General features: G+C 40.5%; 1 protein-coding gene, 1 long non-coding RNA gene and 1 pseudogene across 3 annotated transcripts in view; 1 reads left to right on the top strand and 2 right to left on the bottom strand.

The window, feature by feature from the left end:
* Nucleotides 1–22,044, top strand: part of VPS13D (vacuolar protein sorting 13 homolog D) — a 283,937-nt gene that overhangs the window by 172,664 nt on the left and 89,229 nt on the right. For both annotated transcript variants that reach the window (XM_023192002.1, XM_023192003.2), the window contains exons 61-64: nt 712–808; nt 3,000–3,148; nt 14,169–14,303; nt 15,725–15,892. In XM_023192002.1, the coding sequence (XP_023047770.1) occupies nt 712–808; nt 3,000–3,148; nt 14,169–14,303; nt 15,725–15,892 (549 nt within the window). The remainder of the gene's footprint in view (nt 1–711; nt 809–2,999; nt 3,149–14,168; nt 14,304–15,724; nt 15,893–22,044) is intronic.
* LOC111526339 lies at nt 612–11,019 on the bottom strand. The gene is made up of 3 exons (XR_002726338.2): nt 10,833–11,019; nt 10,156–10,250; nt 612–1,114 (listed from the first exon to the last, which is right to left on the bottom strand). It is a non-coding gene; the product is annotated as an uncharacterized LOC111526339 (long non-coding RNA).
* On the bottom strand, nt 8,276–8,393 carry LOC111526342 (annotated as a pseudogene).

The raw sequence follows: 22,044 nt of genomic DNA, 5'->3' as shown, positions 1-22,044 counted from the left end.
CACAATCATGCCACTGCACTCCAGCCTGAGTGACAGCGTGAGATGTGTGTCTGCGTGTGTGTGGCCACATGCGCGCACGTGGGCGCACGTGCGCACACACACACAAAGAATAACCCTGAAATATTGGGACAGGGCTATGATGGGTCTGACTTTGAGACAGACGTGCTGCTACCTAAGTTACCACACTGTTTACCAAAAGCAGCAGATAGTTACAAATGATAAACTTTCTTTCTTGGAGGGGTCTCCATGCACAAGCTAGCTGTTCCAGCAGCAAACTCTGGAAAAGTGGGAGCCGACCAGGGGTTGCTTCCCATATTTCTGGTCCTTTATCACCAGTGCTGATGGGACCAAGCCTGCCTGTAGCCCTTGCATCCACAAGCCCAGCCATGTAGCTCCTTAAATTAGCCGCCATCCATCTGAGCACACACCATAAAGTTCATCCACCACAGTGCATCTGAGGCTGGAGTCCTGACTAATGAGGCCCAGATTTCCTGGGAACCAAACAATAGAATGGCAAACCATCTATTAAACATCTTTTGGAGTTTTTAATCATAACAATATATAGAGAGATAAGCCAGAAATAATTTGGTGTTATAGTTGTAAAGCCACATGATTAATGAAAGCATACCATGTCATTGAGGCCTTCTTAATAGCACAGATGAATGTTCCTTCTGGTGTTCACACTTTAAATCAGAATTTCTTTATCTCTAGCATCTGATGGTCACAGCTCAGAGATTCACAGTGCAAATTGAGGAGAAACTGCTCCTCAAGCTGCTAAGTTTCTTTGGCTACGATCAAGCAGAATCAGGTAATGTTGAATGTTCTATGTCTGTGTCTGGGAATTGGTCCAAAGATGGTATTTTTTGAGTCTGTTTGTAAAAATAGGTAGTCCCTTGGTGTCTGATAGGCTCCCTTTCCACATCTCAGCCTGAGCTAGGAAGCTAAGGCTTGTGTTTCAGTTGTACTTTTTCAAAGTATTACTTATTGTCTTGAGTTATCTCTGTGAATTAAAGGAGCCATTCAGAGGGTCTTCTGGAATCCTGGAGTATCCGGTGGTACACCTTTGGGAAGCAGTATACGATTCCTCTTTGCTTTGCATTTTTTTATTCATCTGCTATAGGATGACAGAAATGATGTTAGTCATTTAGCAAACCACTTTGTTTCCTAACCTTTGTTTGTTAAAGAGACTCCAGGCCAAGAATCAGAAATCCTTTTGGCAGTTCCTTTGGTTTAGTTGAGAAAATAAAATTGGCTAGCCTCAATTCGTTAACTTTTGACATCCAAACCCTTGTGCTTTTCTGTAATTACAAAGGTTTCTACTTATTTACTCTCTTCTTTGTAGAAGTGAGTAAGATAAGCTATTGAAAAACCCAGGTTTCCAGCAGTGCTACAGAAATAATTGAGCTGTTGCTTCTTTCAGATTCCTCATCATGGCCTTTCCTCCTGCTTTTATTTAGGTGGGCTTTTCAGGGCTGTGTATACAGCTTAGAAAAAAATCAATAATACTCAGTCTTTTGAAGCCTAAACTAAATATTGAGCCTGAAGAAATGATAAGAAAGAGGCTTTTATGTTTATCCGCCCATGTTGGCTAGAGAAAAAAAATCACTGGGAATGTGTGTACACATGTACAGACATACACACAATGCAAGAAAAATATTTTTGTTCTTTTTATCCCAGATGTAGAATTTAAGCTTTAAGAGTATTTGGGATCAAGAGCAAGATCCTGTCTGTTTAATGCTGTGTTTTCCACTTTGAGTTGGAACGCCAGTGTTTATTTGTATTCAGACAGCCACTTGGGAGCCTGCCTGCCAGGTATCCATTCTGTTTTGGTACCTTCCTGGGAAGTTTTACTTTAAATTTGATTCGACATGCTTTTCTTGTAAATTTTCTTGTAAGTTGCTGTAATAAATTTCTCCTCAGGCATGGATTTAGATTTTTGTAAAATCCTTGCCTGCCTTTCGCTCGAGTGGGAGCTGACTAAGAGGTTGCTTCCCGTATTTTTGGTATATTGTCACCAGTGCTGATGGGATGGGACAGAGGCAGCATGCAGCCCTCAGATCCACAAGCCCAGTCCTGCTGCTCCTTAAAGTACCTGCCATCCTGTCTGTAGCTGTTTCTGCTTCCTCAGCATAAATGTGCAGGTCTCTGTTGCAGTATCATTTTTCTGTAAGTAGCACTGATAATAGCTTACAATATAAATGTGTTTGATAAGTAGATATGTGCAAGCTCCCTGGTTTTATTTCCAAGGCACATGAAGCCAAGGCAATATATGCTGCCCAGTTGGGTGTGCATACAGCATCAAGTGCAAAGATGACATTGCCATGTTGTAGCCCATGCTACTCCTTTTATTTCATGGGATGGCAAGTAAAAAAAATCTGCCTTGACACAAGTATACATATGTAACAAACCTGCACGTTGTGCACATGTACCCTAGAACTTAAAGTATAATTATATATATATATATATTTGCCTTGATTGTCCTATTTAAATGAATATCCACCATTTGGGAGACAGGTTGCTGCTTGTAGTGATGTTACATCTTTACAGCCCGCAACCTGATTCTTTTTCAGGCATTATGTTTCGCTCAGATTCATGAATTGGTGATACTCATTTTGATTCAGTTACACGGCACTCCAAGACTTATTTGGATATGATCCTAGGAAAATAAATTTAGATAATCTGGGTCATTGATAATAACACTGCTAACAAATACACCTGTGGCCTTTGACTTTGCCATCTGGGTGATTTTTTCCATAGATGACATCTGTTGGATGGTATAGAGTCACAAGTTAACATGCTAGTCTTCTTTTTTGATAAACAACACAAAACAGATCTACTCTCACAAAGAATGGCATCAGAATACTATACGTGTCACTGTACCCTCGCAAACTAATTTGAGAGTGATAGATGGTTTCCTTTTTTTGATTATCTTTTTCAATGTGAATACAAGGGTTTGGATCATGAGACTTTTTGTTTTTTAAATTCTGCCTTTGTACCAGAGGTGGAAAAATATGATGAAAACCTCCATGAAAAGACAGCTGAGCAAGGTGGAACACCAATTCGATACTACTTTGAAAATCTCAAAATCAGCATTCCTCAGATCAAGCTAAGTGTGTTCACCTCCAACAAGCTCCCATTGGATCTTAAGGTGAGCTGCCATTTGGGTAAATTTTTGTAGATGATTTTTCCTTGGAAAAGAAGGAGTGTGTTTGCTGTCTGTTGTTTGTTGTTGTTGTGCGTGTGTGTGTGTTTGTCCCCCATCATCATTGATAGCAGACATTTTATTTTTACAGATTTCCTTGTTCAGAAGGTTTATTGACTCACGTGTATTTGTCTTTAAAAAAAAAAAATTAAATATGACATTGCCAGAGATCAAGGAGTAGCTCAAGAGATTCACAGATAATTTTGTAAAACCTATTTGCTCTCTGTTTAGCTCCTGGCTTACCTCAGTGAGATACCTTTTTCCTAAAGTTGCATCCAAGATCAAGAGAAAAAGCAAAATCAAGACAGCATCTTGCTTTTGTGCCCGAGGCCTGCTCACCTTCCTAATTCTCTCTTCCTAAGTATCCATCTCTTTTTGAATGAGTGTCTACCGCCTTTAAAGTAGACTCAGCTCACTTACCCACTGGGATGTGGCTGCCTCTACCACCACATCAGGAGGAAACCCTTAGACCATCTTGATGACTACTTACTAGACACAGCCTGAACACCATCTTCATTTTCGGCAATAAAGTATATCTTCATTAAGGAAGAAAGCTGGGATTCAAATCCAAGCCTGTCTGATTCTAAAGTCTTTTTTTTTTTTTTTTTTTTCACTATACTGTGCTTCCCCATAGAACATAAGGAACCAGAGAATTTTAGACCTGTGAGTCCTCAATGATGTACTTGCTTGGTAGACTGGGAAATTGAAGGTCAAAGTGTTTTGTTAGTCAAGCCTGTGTGGCTAGGCAGTGATAAGAGCAGAAGTGGATCCAGGGGCATTAGAAAGTCTTTCCTTAGTTTGAGTCAAAGTCGGCCCACCTGCAGCTTGGACCCATTGGTTCTGGTTTTTCACTCTGTTGCACTTAAAGATGATACTCAAGACCTCCATCTTCCTAGTAACCGCCAGTCCAGGACTCTTCCCACTGCCCCATGCTGCCTCCTCTAAGATGCTACAAGATAGTCGTCTTGCTGCGGAGGAACAGCTAGAGATATGAGCAGATAAGGAGGAAGTCTAGGGTCCTAACTTAGACGCCTGCAGGGGCTGTGCTGGCAATGGCAGCGAGTGGAGCCGCACACTGGGGCAGTGTCATGTCTGCCCGACCAGGAGAGCCCGCTCCATCTGAAGGGGCTGCCACAACCCACTCCAGCCGCATGCTGTCATGGAGGAATGTGACCCCGTGTTGCCAGATCTTCAGATTTTTAAAGAGAAGCCGGAAATCTGGATTTTTATGTGGAATCTCCTGGTTTTTAAACATTGGCAACCAATTCAAGTTTTTTGGTTTTTTTTAAACCTAGTGAGCCTAACAAAACACATGTGTGGGCCTCATGTGGCCGTGTCTGCCAACTCACAGCTTCTAAAATCGACACACAGGTAATGAGACAGTAGTCTGGTCAACATCAGATCACATTTGGGTAAGGGTAGGGCAACAGTGACTGCACTGGGGTGGCGAGCTGGGGCCGAGCCGCTGGGAGTGCTGGTGGGGACCTGGAGCAGGAATGGCTCTTGCAGCCATCTCCGGAAGAGTGCAGCGTGCCCTTCACTCACTGCCCTGTCTGCTTCATTCGCTTTAATTTCATGTTTCCCAGGAGATTAAAGATAGTTAGCATGGGAGTGAGGGGAAAACCATGGGAAAACCACTGTCTTGCTAATATCCACAAGTATCCACTTGACTTGTGTGACCTTTGGAATGGGTTTGTTTGATAAAGTATATATTCACCCAGAGCACTTGGCACTTGCCCAGCAAACCAATGGGAAGCATTTCCTGAGGGTTGAGGACTTCTTGTTTTTAAAATCATCTTACTAAGAAACACAGACACCTAACTATTCCCTTCCGGTTGCTCCCAGCAGAAGACTCCCCAGACTGAGAAAAGCAGTCTGATTTTCTGCAGTCGGAGTAGCTCCAGCCAGGCAGTTCTATGGGAGTGATGGTTGTGTGTGCGCTCGGCATATAGTCAACGAAATCATTTCAGTTGAATGTTTCATCTGGCACTGAATTGAAGGAACATTTTCAGGGCATTTTTCAAATCATTGTTAAACAATTACACGGAGCAGCCATTTGATGAGGTGTGTGGGGCGCACGCCGAGTGTAGTAAGTTAATGTTTCCAACAGGGTGCGGGGAATTGGGACTAACGAGTTAATTCTCAGCTTGTGGGAGTCACATTTTACTGTGTCTTGAGTCTCCTAGTGGAGTCTGGGACTCATAAAATAATGTCATTTATTCAAAGAGTTTTCTAACAGGGTAATATGCCTTTATTAGTAGCTCTTAGAAAGGGTACTATGCTCTTTTAGATGAATATATAATGGCTAAAAGTGTGTGCTTAGAAAATGGAGTTCTGTCCCTGAACAGGAGTCACGAGAGCCTGACTAAAAGGTAAACCACGTCTTTGGTATTGAAGGAATAATTATCTTGATTCTCCTGACTCCAGGCCAGAAGTGAGACTGTCAGAAATCTCAGAGGGAAGTCTTCAGGTTTACACTGAGGGTACCTTGTTGCCAGATACAGTGTCTGTTCAAAAGGACTGAAAGCAGTTTCACATCTGCTATCTCAATTGGATTCCTTACTCTGCGATGGAAGAATGGGGAGATAATAGTCCCATTTCACAAATGCAGAGACCAAAGCACAGCATTCCTCCCTGACTCCCCATTCTCTCCGTTCTCCCAAGTTTGCGTGTTAGAAAGTGGCAGAGTGATATTGAAAATGCCAGGTAGTTTATACGTGTTTCTGGCTTTTTTTAAAGATCAAAAGAGGCCAGGAGCCTTTAAAAGATTTCATGAGGTGGCCTACAGCAGTCCTTTTTCCATTTAGAGCATTGGGGTATTACAAAAGAAGGGCTTTAATTGAGCAATCTAGTTTGGAAGAAAACCCACATTTTAATGGTCAGATTGAGAGGGTGGGGGTTGGGGGAGTTTCGAACAAAGACACTATTTAAAAAGCCTAAAACTGTCTTCTCAAAGGCTTGAAATAATTTGTTGGGAAACTTCAGACCCTTTACTTTTTTCCTCCCCTCCCTAAATAAAAACCAGATTTGTTAAAAGGAAAAAAGATCCAGTATTGTTAATTGTATTTCAGAAAGTGCCAGAGAGGGAAATATCCCTGTAGTTTTAAACATTGTCCCAAGAGGGAAATAGGCAAATACTCTGCTTCACATAAACAGTCTCTATGTACCATAAATAAACCTTTAAAGAATGAATTCCAGACAGTTTTGTTTAGTGCAGGATAAACTAAGAAAGGAAAGGACATGGCCGAGAGAATAGCTTGGGATCTGAGACCTTATGGTATATAGACAGGTATTTCTTCTTTCAACTCTATGAAGTTTCTGGAAGACTTCAGCAGTTTTCGTGTGGGGAGGTAGAAATAGATAGTTTCCTATTTTTATTAGGAGCTTATGAACACAGGATTGCCTTCTCCAAATTCCATTTTATAACAGGAAACTGTCTGCTGCTTGAGTAAATAAGCATCAACTTTGTATACTACTGTATTTGATTAGTCGTTTAGTTACTACAAGAATAAGCCCTGTTTGGCTCGTTCCCTCATCTCATCGACTTTGACTGACCAGATCAACCTGAAGGTGGCAGAATAATTCATACCATTGGGCTGTATCTCAGCTTTTTCAAATGTGGAGTCCCAAAAGCAGTAAATGACTCGGTAAGGATAACTTTTACTTAAGGGCCAGAATATTTCCTTGATTCAGACCAAGCACCTTAGTCATTCAGAAAGGTAATAGTGTCTGTGATGAAGGTTTTGACATTTCAATAGAGGTTTCAAAGTCTTTGCTACTTTGTGTGGTTCTTTAATATTTGGTTGCAAGGACGAAGTTGGGGTATAAAAGCTTTTTACCTTAAGCCTTTGTTTTGATCTCATTTTCTCTTCTCTGAGAATAAGGTAATGCTCAAAGTAGTATTGGCAAAACAGTACTGGACTGATTGTCAGTACCCTGTTTTCCCAGCATGTTTATTTTATGGCTCTAAGCAAAGTAGTTGAGTTTACTGAACCTCAGTTTCTCTGCCAGTGAAATAAGGAAAATAAGGCCTGCTCACATACTTTATCATCACTCACCATGAGGTGGGGTGAGGCATGGACGAATGAATAGCAGAATGTTTTTCAGGAGAAATAGCATCCTCCATGCTGGCTTTCATGCTTTCTACCTAATAGGTAGTTGCTATTGTGAAAATGTACATATTCAAGTCTAAGATCAAATAGCTAGCCATATGACTTTAGGCCATCCACTTAACATTTCTTGTTTTGTTTATACCAAAGAGAGAGAGAGAGTTAGGTTGAATTAACTTGATGTTGGACTTTTTTGGGGGGTGCGGGAGACAGGGTCTCACGCTGTCACTCAGGCTGAAGTGCAGTGGCACGATCACAGCTCACTGTAGCCTCAACCTCCTGGGCTCAGGTGATCCTCTCACCTCAGCATCCCAGGTAGCTGGGACTATAGGTGCATGCCACCATGCCTGGCTAATTTTTGTGTTTTTTGTGGAGACAGAGTTTTACCATGTTGCCCACGCTGGTCTCAAACTCCTGGGCTCAAGTTATCTGCCCACCTCAGCCTCCGAAAGTGCTGGGAAAACAGGCGTGAGCCACTGGGCCCAGCTCAACTTGAGGTTGCTATTAATCTCTAAGATATTCTGAAATGACTTAGCAGGAGGTTATCAGTGACTCCCCGAGGCACCAAATCCAGTGACCTTTCTCTCTAGCCTTATCTTTGCAGCATCCTCTGCCATTTTGACATTGCTGACTTCCCTGTTGTTGACATCTGTCCTTTCGGGTTCTCCTCTTGCTCTGTTGCTTCTCTGCCTATTTCTGTTTTCTTTTCTTCTATATCTTCTTTTCCTGATCTGTATGTTAAGGGTCCAGATATCTCTCAGTGAACTGCCTGGTTATGTCACTTGTCTATTTTTCTGTCAGGCCTTTTATCTCTTCTAATTTTAGAAGCTCTTTCTAAAAGTATGTCTTTGATGAAAGTTGTAAGTATTTTTTCTTCAGCTTTTTATCTTTTTACTTTGCTTTTGGGGTGTGTGTGTGTGTGTGTGTGTGTGTGTGTTTCATTATACAAGAGGTGTTTATGTTGTCAGATGTATTAGTCTTTTGCTGTTTTGAATCTAATTTTTTTTTTTTGAAAACTCTGCATATTCAGAGAAACTTCTCTAGTAACGAACTGTGGAAATGATCCCTGAAAGTAGAGTCTTGAATCTGAATTTTGAGTCACAAAAAAGTTTTCCCTCCTCTCTGCTTTTAAAAAATTTCACCTTTTCTTCCATTATATGATTTAATTTCAATTAAACATATTCTTGTTCCAAAATAATTTAAGGCAGTCTCAGAAGACACATGCAAAAAGATTAAAATATAAGTAAGAAAACAGAATAGAAATGTCATTAAGTTGCACATGAAATTTTAATATATAATAAAGAGATTTTAATTCAGTGGGGAGTATATAGACTTTTCAATAATGCTATTAGGCTCAATCACAATAGAAAAAATGTAAAATTAGATTTATTCTTGACACTTTATGTAAGGATAAATTCCAAGTGAATCAGAGATTTACTGGTAATATTAGCATGAAAAAGTGTTTTTATATTCAGTAAGGAAGAGTATTTGGCACGCCTTATAAACACCTTGAAATATCAATCATTTTAAATAAAGATATAATCAGAAAATAGACCCATATCCAGAGATTGTTAACCAGCTTATAATAAGCAGACCCATGCCAGCTGAGAACTTCAAGAAAAGACAGATAGTGGGGACAGGGATGGGGAGTGTCCATGTGAAGCCATTGGAAAGCTACCAAAACAGCCAGGACTTGAGAGCTCAAGATTTATGAGAGGAGAGAAACTCAGTAAGGTGAGCCCAACATTTATTTTGCTTTTATTCCTGAGACTTTTTCTGATTTGTAAGCAGTGTGGGGAGAAAGGTGAAGAAGCCAAGCAGAAAGCAGCTGCCAACAGGCAGAGAATGCAAGTAAAGCTTTTGGCAGTCTTGAGGGGCTAGCAAAGCAAAACTTAGACTTCATTGCTGCTAAGAGAGTTGGTAATTGAAGGGCTAATATCTTACAGAGAAGGGACAAGCAGACAACAAACCCCAATAATCTGAGGTACTTTCTTGATTGAGATATTTGCTGATTTCTAAGTGACACAGTCTTTTCAGCAGTTTTGTGGTACTAGGGAGGTTAAAAGTGGAGGAATGGCATTGGTTTTCATTGAGACTGCTAAAGGACTACACCAGGCCTCATAAGGACTGAAATACACCAGAACTTAGGTAAAGACTGAAACATAGCCTTGAGAAAACCCAAACCCTGGTTGATTTAGGCATTATGCTTCTTATTCTAACTGCCTGCCAGAAGCTAAAAACTCATCCAAAGTCTCTGTAAGTTTTCATACAAAATGTTGCATTCAGTCACAAGTTACCAGGCCAAGATGAGATGAGACCAAGAGGAAAAACAAACACTAGAAACAGAACCATAGATAAACTGGATGTTGGTATTTTTAGACAGAAAATTTAAAATAATTATGAATGTATCTAAGAAGTTTACCAGAAAACTGTAATTTTTTTAAAAAAGTTATCAAATAATAAGGGAAAATTATAGATAAGCACTTTTTCATGAATATAGAGGAAAGAAATCTGAACAAAATATTAGTAAATCAAAAACAGAAATATATAAGAAGGCTAATATAACCAAATTGGTTTTATTCGTGGAATGCACATTCAGTTTCACATTTGCAGATAAATTTGGTAATTTACCACATCAACAAGATAAAATAGAATATGATTACTTAAAAATGTATAAAAGTCATTTGACAAACTTTAACATCCATCTACAATAAAAATTCAGCAAGCTAAAAATAGAAGATAACTGCTTTAATCTGTTTAGGTCTATCTATTAAAAAGCTACAACAAACATCATACTAATTGGTGATAGAGTTAAAGTTTTTTCTTGAGATAAAGGAAAGTTACCCATTATCACCACTTCTTTCACCGTTACACGGGAGTTCAGCCAGTGAAGTAAGTCAAGGACGATCTTTTTGAAAAAGAAATAAAAGGTATAGGAGCTGGAAAGGAAAATAAAAACTTTGTTATTTGTAGAAAGCATGATCATTTGCTAGAAAATCTAAAAGTATTTTCAGCTAAGTTATTAGAATAAGTAAATTTAGTAAGGTCACTAGAGACAGTATAGAAAACTTGTATTTCTACATGTCAGCAATGATTACAGAGAAAAGAAAAATTCGGAGGATATTAAGAAAACAGGTCTGGGTGTGGTGGCTCACACCTGTAATCCCAGCACTTTGAGAGGCCTAGGTGGGAGGATCACTTGAGCCCAGGAGTTCAGAACCAGCCTGGGCAACATAGGGAGACCCTGTCTCTACGAAAATGGAAGTTTGAGAGGAAGGGAGGGAGTGAGGGAGGGAAGGAGGGAGGGATTGAGAAAAGGGAGAGGAGGAGAGAGAGAGATGAGAGGGAAGAGGAGGGAGGGAGAGAAAGAAAATATTAAATACTGTATCATTAACTATTATTGTGTAACAGATGACTCCAAAATGTAGTGGTTTAAAACAACCACCATCTTATTTGTTTACAATTCTGTGGGTTAATAATTTGGGCTAAACATAGCTGGATGTTTCTGCTGCTGGTCTCACCTGTGGTTATTCATATGGCTGCAGTCACCTGGCAGTTAACCGAGACGTAATGGTATGAGATGACCTCAGTCCCATGTCCAGCGGATTGGTGCTGGCTGTCAGCAGAACCCCTTTCCGTATGGTCTCCCATCTTAAAGGAAGCCACTCCCAGCTTCTTCACATGGTGGAAGCATCAAACAGGCAGCGCAGAAGCTCCAAGCTGTCTTGAGGCCTAGGCTCAAAGGTCACACATTATTATATCTCTCGCTTCCTATTGGCTGAAGCAAATCACAAGGCTAGTGAAGATTCGGGGGAGGGAACATAGACTTCACTGCTTGACAGAAGATGCAAAGAATATGTGGTCCTTTTAAATCTACCACAGGTATCTAAGAATAAATCCAACAAAAGACGTGTAAGACCTCTACACAGAAAACAATTAAACATTGCTGTGAAAAATTAAAGACCTACATAAATGAAGGGACATACCATGTCAATAAGATGGAAGATTCAGTAAAGTTGTCGTTGCTCCTCAAACTGATCTGTAGATTCAGTACAGTCCTGATGAAAATTCCAGCAGTTTTTTTGGAGGCAAATTGACAAGCTGATTCTAAAATTTCTCTGCAGTTGAAAAGTGCAAAGAGCAGCCATGGTAATCCTGGAGAAAAAATACAAAGTTGGTGAGAGCTTACACTCTTCGATTTCAGAAATTATTGCAAGACTACAGTAATTAAGACAGTGTGGCATTAGTAGAAAGCAGCAGAGCAAAGTGAAACAGAAGAAATGAATCCAGAAATGGATGTATAATACCATCACGTGACTTATGACATTTTTACCGTACTGCAGTAGTGAAACGAATGATCTTTTCAATAAATATTACTTAGTTCAATATTTATGAGGAAAAAATGAATCTTGGCCATGCCCTCACACCATACATAAAACTAAATTCTAGGTGGAGTGTAGATTTAAGTGTGAAGAGTAAAACAATAACACTTCTATAAGTAAACATGGGAATATCTTTATGACGTTGGAGTAGACAGTAATTTCTTAACCAGGACACAGAAAGGTCTTACCATATAAGAAAAGATTGATAAGGTAGATTTCCTTAAAATTAAGACTGTCTGATCATTAAAAGACACCATTTAAAGAGTAATAAGACAAGTCACAGAATGGAATAAGATATTTGCGACACATCTGTTCAACAAAGGACTTGGTATACGGAATATGTAAGAACTCCTACAAAGCAGTAAGAAATAAAAAACAGGAACTCACTTCAAAAATGAGCAAAAACTTCAATAAACACTTCACAAAAAGATATCCAAATGGCATATGCATATTAAAAGTTGCTTAATCTCACTTCTCAACAGAAAAGAGACTACACTGAGGTATTATTACACACCCATCAGTTTATCTGTCAAAACTATACTGAGATACCATTGCACACCATTCAGATTTTCTGGGTTTTTTTTTTTTTTTTGTCATTGTTTTAAGCAACAGGGTCAGCCACGGTAATCCCAGCACTTTGGGAGGCTGAGATGAGTGGATCACTGGAGCCCAGGAGTTGGGCAACAGAGCGAGACCCTGTCTCTAAAAAAACAAACAAACAAACAAAAATTAGCTGGATGTGGTTGTATGCACCCGTAGGGGGAGGCTGAGGCAGGAGGATCACTTGAGCCCAGGAGGTACAGTGAGTCAAGATCCCGCCACTGTACTCCAGGCTGGGCAACAGAGACTCTGTTTTCTGTTTTTGAGAAGGAAAGAAAGAGTGAGGCAGGGTCTTATTTTGTCACCCAGGCTAAGTAAAGTGGCATGATCTCAGCTTAGTGTGGCCTTGACCTTAAAAGTCCAAGCAATCCTCCTCCCCCAGCCTCCTGAATGGCTGAGACTGCAGGCAATGCCACCATGCCCAGTTAATTTTTAAGCTTTTTGCAGAGCCAAGGTCTTACTTCATCACCCAGGCTGGTCTTGAATGCCTGGCCTCAAGCAATCCTCCCACCTCAGCCTCCAAACGTGCTGGGATTACAGGCATGAGCCACCACTCCTGGCCATATATCTTTTTTCTAAAAAAAGCTATCTATACTAAGTGTTGATGAGGGTGTCGAATAACAAGGGGTCTTGTAGACTGCTGAATGGAGCATACACTGGTGTGACCACTTTGGAAAACTGTTTGGCAGAATATATTAAGATTGTACATGTACATTCTTTATGACCCAGTTCCACTGCCAGGTATATGTCCAAGAAAAATGCATAAATGTACCCCAAAAGACATATCTAGGCAGGGAACAGTGGCTCACACCTGTAATTGCAGCACTTTGGGATGCCAAAGCAGGCAGATTGCTTGAGCCCCGGTGTTCAAGACCAGCCTGGGCAACATGGTGAAAACCCTTCTCTACAAAAAAATACAAAAATTAGCTGGGCATGGTAGTTTGCACCTGTAGCCTCACCTGCTAAGGAGGCTGAGGTGGGAGGATCACATGAACCCAGGAGGTCAAGGCTGCAGTGAACTGGTATTGTGCCACTGCATTCCAGCCTGGGCAACAGAGCGAGACCCTGTTACCTAGTCTGCCGTAGACATGTCTAACGTTGTTTATAGCAGCATTATTCACAATAGCAAAAAGTCTGAAACAACCCAACTTTTCAACTTTTCATCAACAATGGTGATTAAATACATTGTTTTATTCATGCAGTGGAATATTATATGGCAATGGACGTTAACAAACTACAGCTATATGCAACAATCTAGGAAACTCCCATATGTAATGTTGTCTATGAGAAGCCACCCACAACAAAGTGCATACTGATGATTCTATTTATATGCAGTTTAAAACAGAAGAACTTACCTTTGGTGATAGATGTCATCACCGTGGTTGTCTTTGGAGAAGAAGGAGGGAGGAGGGAGTGGGAGTGTTGTCATGGTGGGTAGGCTGCTTCCAAGATGGCGATAACAGTTTGCTTTCTGATCTGGTGGTGGTCACATTATTGTGTTCACTTTGGGAAAAATCGTTTGGGTTTTGAACTATACATTTGATTAGTATACTTCTCTGTGTGTGTGGTATACATCAGTCAAAAAGTAAAACACGACAAACACTCAGATACAAAACAGACAAAAGGAATTTTGACACAAACTAATAGTGTTTATTTCTGTGTGATGTATGTGACTTGAGTGATATATGTCTCTCTATATATGTATTTTTCCCTAGTATTTTACTTTTATAGTTATAGGGAAAATCCTTAAACATCAAAACCTGACCCTCATTCAAAAGTTAACATGACTTGTAGCTTTAATGGAATCTAGAATTATAGTATCCCAGAAGGCCATCATATGACTTAAGTATGTCATTTCCTTTCTTCCCTAATTAGGCCCTAAAAAGCACCTTGGGATTTCCTTTGATACGGTTTGAAGATGCTGTGATTAATCTAGATCCATTCACTCGGGTACATCCCTATGAGACCAAGGAGTTCATCATCAATGATGTCCTCAAACATTTCCAGGAGGTAAGACGTGGAGAAGTACTCATTGGCTGGAGCATAAGCAGAATGTTTGTTTTAGTTGTTTGAGAATTTTGGTTACTAAGACATTACTATTGAGAACCCAGTTAAACATTTCAACTCTGTTATTTTACGGGTAGGTCACTTCCCAAGAAGGCCATATATGTCATGAAAATCCCAAGACAGTACATTTGACCTATGAGCTGTTAGTTTCATCCCTCAGAGCTACTCTGAGGGATTTCTGCTAAATTAGTCACAACTCTTAATGGTTTAATTGATGCTTTAATAATAACAAAATAATGTTTTTGTTTCCCAGGCATGGGCCTTCTTTCAGCAACTACACTCATGTTTTTAGAGTCTGTGGGATCCTGCACTTGGGTTGAACTTGAAATTTTTTAAATCACATTGGACATTTTCCATTTTGTATTTATTATCCAGACTGCAAAGATCAAAAAGTAAAAGCAAGGCATATTCTTCGATGAATAGATAGGTCAAGATCATATCAAATTTAGTAGCTTCCAAAGTTAAAATATATTTTATTCTCACTTCCTTTTTCTCCATTCCGCCTTTCGTTTTTTGATTTTCCTAATTGGTGATATTTCTGCCTAACTAAGGAAAGTGATACAGCAGCTATCACTGGAACCTGGGATCAGGCAATTGGAAGTATAGAAAGAGTGGAGGGGGCCAGTCATGGTGGCTCACACCTGTAATCCTAGTACTTGGTGGGAGGCCAAGGCAGGAGGATCACTTGAGCTCAGGAGTTCAAGACCAGCCTAGGCAACATATTGAGACCCCGTCTCTACAAAATATCAAGAAAAAAAAAGATTAGCCGGTTGTAGAGGTGCTTGCTGGTAGTCCCAGCCACTCGGGAGGTTGAGGTAAGAGGACTGCTTGAGCCCAGGAGGTCAAGGCTGCAGTGAGCCATGGTGGTGCCACCTCACCTCAGCCTGTGTGACCGAGACCCTGCTTCAAAGAAAGAAACAGTGGAGGTTGCTTCATAAGTCTGTCCATGCCTTCTTCAGGCCCCCCACCCACACCACAGCTTATGAGAGGAACTGCAAATCTACCTCTCTTCCTCACTTTCCTTTTATAATTCTCCCTGCTGGTGATTACTTCTCTGTTTGTAGGCATGATGAAGAGGAGAGTATGATGTGTACGTAGCAAATACTCATAAGAATGCTTCCTGTTTCATAGCTATTTTTATTCTTCTAACTGGCTTTGAAGAGTATGTGTATTGGGAGAAGCTTAGGTGGTGCTCCTGAAGGGACAGGAGATTATTTTGCAGTTCATGAAGATTAAAAGCTAATTACTGATAGTAATGAGAATGGAGGACAAAATAGATTTCTCACCTTTTCGCTTGGGACACTGGTATCTGCAAATGTAAGTAGATGCTGACTGGACTTTTCTCTTCCGATTCCATTTGCCAGGAACTCCTCAGCCAGGCAGCTCGAATCCTGGGATCAGTGGATTTTCTTGGCAATCCTATGGGGCTTTTGAATGATGTCTCTGAAGGGGTTACTGGACTGATAAAGTATGGAAATGTTGGGGGCCTCATCAGAAATGTTACACACGGAGTATCAAACTCTGCTGCCAAGGTAAGGAAATAGAGGTGAAATTCCGTTATCATTAACCTCATGAGTCCTCTACAGTACTACAATTTCTTTTATAGTTAATAGGCTGTGAGAAGTTATATTCATGGCTTTTGCTTCATGGCCCACATGCCTTGCCTTTTCCTCACCTCCCATCACCTGCCACCAGGTGCACTGAGTCCACCTCTAAAATACCTCTTCCTCCTTCCTCTGCATTGCCACTGCCTTAGTCCAGGCATTGCGTATCTCTTACCTAGGTCACTGCAATAGCCGCTAATGCCCTGGACCTTTCATGATGACCCCTGCACCTTTCATTGTGCCACCAGAATGAATTCACTGAATCATGCCATTCTCCTGCCTAAGATCTACCAGTTATTACCCACAGTTTATAGGGAAAGTCCAAACTGAAGTACAGCCTTCTGTAATGACACAACCTTTTAAGCCGCCTGAATCCAGCAGCAGACGGACAGTGATGTCATTCTCCAGTATCTTGCAGCTATTGACTGGTTTGTTCACTGACATCTCAATTTGTGGACATTTTCTTAGTTCACTCTGTATTTTCTGGCAGGAGCTGATTGTATGTGAAGCTAGAAAAGGTGAAGCGAGTTGAAGGTAGTTGCTATTTGACATACAGGCCTCTAAAGAACTCTGCTTTTTTGCTCTTCCTTTCATCTCAACACACTTTTCTTGTTGAGACTGGCTTTTTCATGAATGAACTCATTTGGAGGAAACACCTGTGCTCTCTGCTTATTTACTGTAGAGAGAGCATTTTTGTAGTGAGATCATAGGTGTACTTGTCTCACGGGCTGATAGGACATGAAAAGTAGCTTTACCAAAAAGAGATCTTTGTGGCACTGAATAGAAATTTATCTTGCAGAGCAGATAAGAGAGTAGAGTTGAATGGCATTTCTTTGTGGTATGGTATTCTTGTTTATAATGTGTGAAAGCTGAGAATTTATCCTTTTTTTCCCAAACTATTTTCTAGGGATGATAGATTGGTCAGATCAGTTCTGTAGGATTATCGAACCAGACCAAAGTGTACTATTTGGCTTGTGGTTCAAAATAAGCCACAGTCTTGTCTTGTCTTTCTTTCTTTCTTTCTTTCTTTCTTTCTTTCTTTCTTTCTTTCTTTCTTTCTTTCTTTCTTTCTTTCTTTCTTTCTTTCCTTCCTTCCTTCCTTCCTTCCTTCCTTCCTTCCTTCCTTCCTTTTTTCTTTCTTTTCTTTCTTTCTTCTTTCTTTTCTTTCCTTTTTCTTTTTTGAGACAGAGTCTCGGTCTGTCGTCCAAGCTGGAGTGCAATGGTGCAATCTCTGCTCACTACAACCTCTGCCTCCTGAGTTCAAGCAATTCTCCTGCCTCAGTCTCCCAAGTAGCTGGGATTACAGGTGCCCGCCACCACACCCAGTTGATGTTTTGTATTTTTTAGTAGAGATGGAGTTTTGCCATTTGGCCAAGCTGGTCTTGAACTCCTGATCTCAAGTGATCCACCGACCTCGGCCTCCCAAAGTGCTGGGATTACAGGCGTGAACCACCGTGCCTGGACGGCAACAGTCTTTTAGAGAGACTTTCCCACTCGTGGTTTGAAAGCAGTGAGACTCAGGTTCGAAGTCTGAACTAGTGTGTACTTTTCTGCCTTGAATCCTTTCTCACACTCCTGTGGCCCCTTACCCCTCACGCATCATAAACCCTCGTAGTGGTAACACAGAGTCCTCACCCTTCTTGCTTTAGCTCTTGGACTTGATATAAATGAATGAATGTAAATATTTAGTTGTAAATGCCCAGTTAACATATTTTATTAAATTTTATTAACTTTATTGAATTCTAATTGACATAAGAAAGTCTTCTTGGTTTTGTAATTTGTTTCTTTGTTTTTGTACCCTGGGCTTTACCATAATTTAAAAAATGAAGATGCTTATGGTTTAACAATAGGACTTCCTCACTGTGGAATAGAAATGCACCTACTTTACAGGTTTATTGTGAGAGCAGAATAAGGTATGACATTACAAAAATTTTGAAAAATACAGAGTGAAGAAGATAAATAGGTCATTACTTTGACTGTAATATTTGCATTGAGACTTGAGCCACCAGAAAGCCATTAGTGCTCTTGAAATGAAATCTATTATGAACTACAGAGAAGGAGGGTCGGGGCACTGAGAGTAGGAGAGTCAAACCCCATCAGGACCAATCTGACTCTTAGGAACCTCCATAGTTCACTGGGTTAAGAATGAAGAAGCTGTTCACGTGCCTGTGACATCTCTACGGGAGAGACCTCCTAGGAGTTTCTCCAGAGTCTCCTGGCAACATCCTGGTGAAAGGATTGGCCCTTTCTTTGTTCTCCTTGGTTTGTGGAAGTCTCGTTTGTTTCCTGGTTTTTCTGTTTCCCCTGAAAAACTGTTTTTGAAGCTTGAGGGTCAGCATGAGATTATAACTTAGGCAGAAAGAAAGGGCAGTGTCCTCCCTATCCCCGTCCTCACTCTGGATCTGTATGAAGGCCTGGGATATTGGATATTATGCTTTATATGTTGCTGGGTTTATATAAGGGTGTTGCTTTCCAGGGAACGAGTCCCCTTGAATGGGAACCTCCCTTTCCATAGGGTTGGGCTCCTTCATATACTTGTCTTGCCTTTAATAAGCTACTAGTATGGGAGCCACAGGCTGCACCCGAGGGAATTGCTATGTAATTTACAGGCATACATTGTGTATTAGTCCATTCTTGCACTGCTCTAAAGAAACATCTGAGACTGGGTAATTCATAAGAAAAGAAGTTTAATCGACTCATGTTTGTGCAGACTGTACAGGAGGCATGATGCCAGCATCTGCTTCTGGTGAGGTCTCAGGAAGCTTCCAATCATGGTGGAAGGTGAAGCAGGAGCAGGTGTCTCACATGGTGGGAGTGGGAGCAAGGGAGAGAAGGGGCAGGTGCTACATACTTTTAAACAACCAGATCTCATGAGAACTCGCTCACTATCATGAACACCAAGGGGATGGTACTAATCCATTCATAAGAAATCCGCCCTTGTAATCCAGATACCTTCCACCAGGTCCCAGCTCCAACACTGGGGATTATAATTCAACATGAGATTTGAGGGACAAACACCATACTGTATCGCGTTGCTTAACATCAGGGATACATTTTGAGAATCATTTCACTGGGTGATTTCATCGTTGTGCGAACATCATAGAGTATACTTACACAAACCTAGGTGGAATATAGCCTATTCCTCACCGAGGCTATCTGGATAGCCTATTGCTCCTAGGCTACAGACTGTACAGCATGTTAAAGATATCTAAACCTAGAAAAGGCACAGTAAAAGATAATGGTATTATCTTATGGGTGGATCGTCATATATGCAGTCCTTAGTTGACCAAAATGTTATTTGGCACATGACTGTATTTTGATACCAGCAATCTTAGGTGTGTTTACAGAGATATAAAAACTAGTTACATCTCTTAAGATGAGAAAGCACATAAACACAGAATTACCACTTCTCATAGGAAATGGTAGCTCTAAGTGGGTCTATCAGTTGAATACCCATTCAGGTCATCTGTGATTCTGCACATATGTGGTTGGACTAAAGATGTGCATTTTCTTAAAAGTTGTTTTAGGGGAATGTTTTGTTTGTTTTTCTGTGTACACCAGAGGAGTCTGAGGAATTACAAATGACCACAACAATCAACTGTTGGCCTGTGGCGATTATTCCTTTAAAGAATGCCTGAGTTCCAGTGATTAAAAAAGGGCCAGAGGGGACAGAACGGCACCTCACTGAGCCCCTGCCAGCGCACTGCACTTCACTGCAAAGACCAGAGGGCTTTAGCCTGGTTGAATGGGCTTTGAGTGTGTGGAGAAGCTCATAAACCTCTTAAATTAATTGTAAATATTGTATAAGGGTGCATTTTTCTGGGGTGAGGGTCCACCGTTTCTTTTGTATCCTCAGGGAGAGATTCACGCCTCCAAAGACTGTAAGCCATTATTGTAGACATAGGCTTGTACCCTGAGGGGAGCGTGGGGTGGTCGTCAGAATGCCAGTACTTTCACCGCATTTCTACCTTTAAATAATCTTTTCCTCTGTTAAGAGATTTGTTTTTAACATGTATGAAAAGATGATGGTAACTTCCTACCTCACGCTGGCCTGAGGAGCAAAAGAGATGAAGCATATGAAACCCAGTGAGGAGTTAAAAGGAAATTCATTCTATCACTTAAGAAGATAATAGACCTGTAGGTTTTAGTCGTCTATGGATAGATGCACAAATTTTAAATTTCAGGTCTACAGGGTATCCACTTGTGGAATTTATTTCTTTTTTCTCACCCCAGAGCATTCCTACAAAAGGAACATCTCATTTCATCTTTGTTGTTTAATTTATTTAATACTGGCCTCAAGGAAATACAAGTAGGAAATAACCTATGCCCTTTTATCTCAGTTATTTCTCTTTGCCTATCTTTCTCATCTCCCAACCCTAGAAATCAGCATATGGATTCAAATCTAAGATTTAAGGCTTAGCCACCAAATTGTGAACATCCAACCCATGACTCCCCTGCCTGGGTCTTGGCAAGATGACTCTAGCCCTTAGTGGAACTTCAAAGATCTGATCTCATTCCTGAGTCCATGGCAAGGCAATCGCTTCTGGAAGGACTTCTCTGAATGTGATTTATTTAAGAAAATGACAGCATTTCATATTCCAAACCCTTATCAGAGGAGAAAGTTTCTTTCTGCCGCGTGAGTTGCAAGAAGTATACTTTCTTCTAGTTGTGTGTCATGTGAATATCTGCAAGACACTCTAACGTCTTTTAAAGGCAGAGAACTGGGAAGGCCCCCTATTGATTAAATTTCTTCTCTTATAGACTCTAGCTTCATTAGTACCTTCATTCTTGTGTGATATTTTCACATAGCTATCCTCAAAAAAATAAAGTACTTTTTAAACTAATAATATCTCAGATATTAACAATACAGCAAATGATTCCACTGTCTTTTATGCCCCTGTAGAAACTGTGTTTGCTCTGCACAGCTGTTATCTGGTCTTCCTAAGGGAAGAAAGCCGACAGCATACTTAATTTCTTCCAGCAAAGGAGAGAAGCACTTTCAGTCATCACTAATGAACCCTCTGCTCATTCTGTTCGACTTTCCATCCCCCTTTTTTTGAGACAGAGTCTCACTCTATCGTCCAGGCTGGAGTGCAGTGGTGCAATCTCGGCTCATTGCACTCTCTGCCCTCCTGGGTAGCAAGTGATCCTCCCACCTCAGCCTCCAGAGTAGCTGAGATTACAAGCGTGTGCCACCATGCCCAACTAATTTGTATTTTTAGTAGAGACAGGGTTTCACTATGTTGGCCAGGCTGGTCTTGAACTCCTGACCTCAGGTGATCTGCCCTCCTTGGCCTCCCAAAGTGCTGAGATTACACACGTGAGCCACTGTGCCCAGCCTCATTCCCCTCATTATGTCTTTATCAAGTCAATATAGGATGCTTTTGATTCTGGGTACCTTTTTGATCCCATGTTTGTTTTGATTCTGTGTTTATGAATACAAATATTTTTGTAATTTGTCATGTTCTTAACTGAAATTATTTTCATAGTGGTTATTTGCTGATCGTGTAAATTAGAATTCATTGTTCATTGTTTGCTATATGTTAATTTTACTGATAACTTTTGTAGTTGTATGGTAGTTTTCTATTTTTCTCTTTTGCTTTGTGGTGTTTACTTCTGCCAGGCCCAAATTTCCCAGCTCAAATTCTGCAGATCAAATTTTTGTCAAGGAGATGTGAGTTTTCTGCCAGTTTTTAGTTAATGCATTTTATTCTATGTTGTTTTAGCCATTGTTTCATTGTCTTAAATCAGTCTTGTTTTTTATGAATTTGACAAAGATCTAATTTTTTAGATGATTTCTTGGCGCAAACAGCTTTAGCAGGAAAAGGTGTAGGAACAGGGTTGAAACCCTGCACTTCATTGTGGAATACATACTAATGTACAGACATTTGTGGAGCACATTCTGTTGGTTAGGCTTGGTGAGAGACCCTTCGTATACATTGTCTTGTATGTGTTAAGCTCTGTTCTGCCAGTCAGGAAACTGGGAGTTAGAGAAGTTAAGTCTTCAAAGCCACACAGCTAGAGGTGACGGGGGTGGATTTGAATCCAAGTCCAGCTAATTTTGAAGGTCTTTTTTTTTT

This window comes from Piliocolobus tephrosceles, chromosome 1 (assembly GCF_002776525.5).
Source record: "Piliocolobus tephrosceles isolate RC106 chromosome 1, ASM277652v3, whole genome shotgun sequence".
NCBI lineage: Eukaryota > Metazoa > Chordata > Mammalia > Primates > Cercopithecidae > Piliocolobus > Piliocolobus tephrosceles.
The sequence above is the reverse complement of the archived record's forward strand: the minus strand, read 5'-3'. Positions and strand labels throughout refer to the sequence as shown.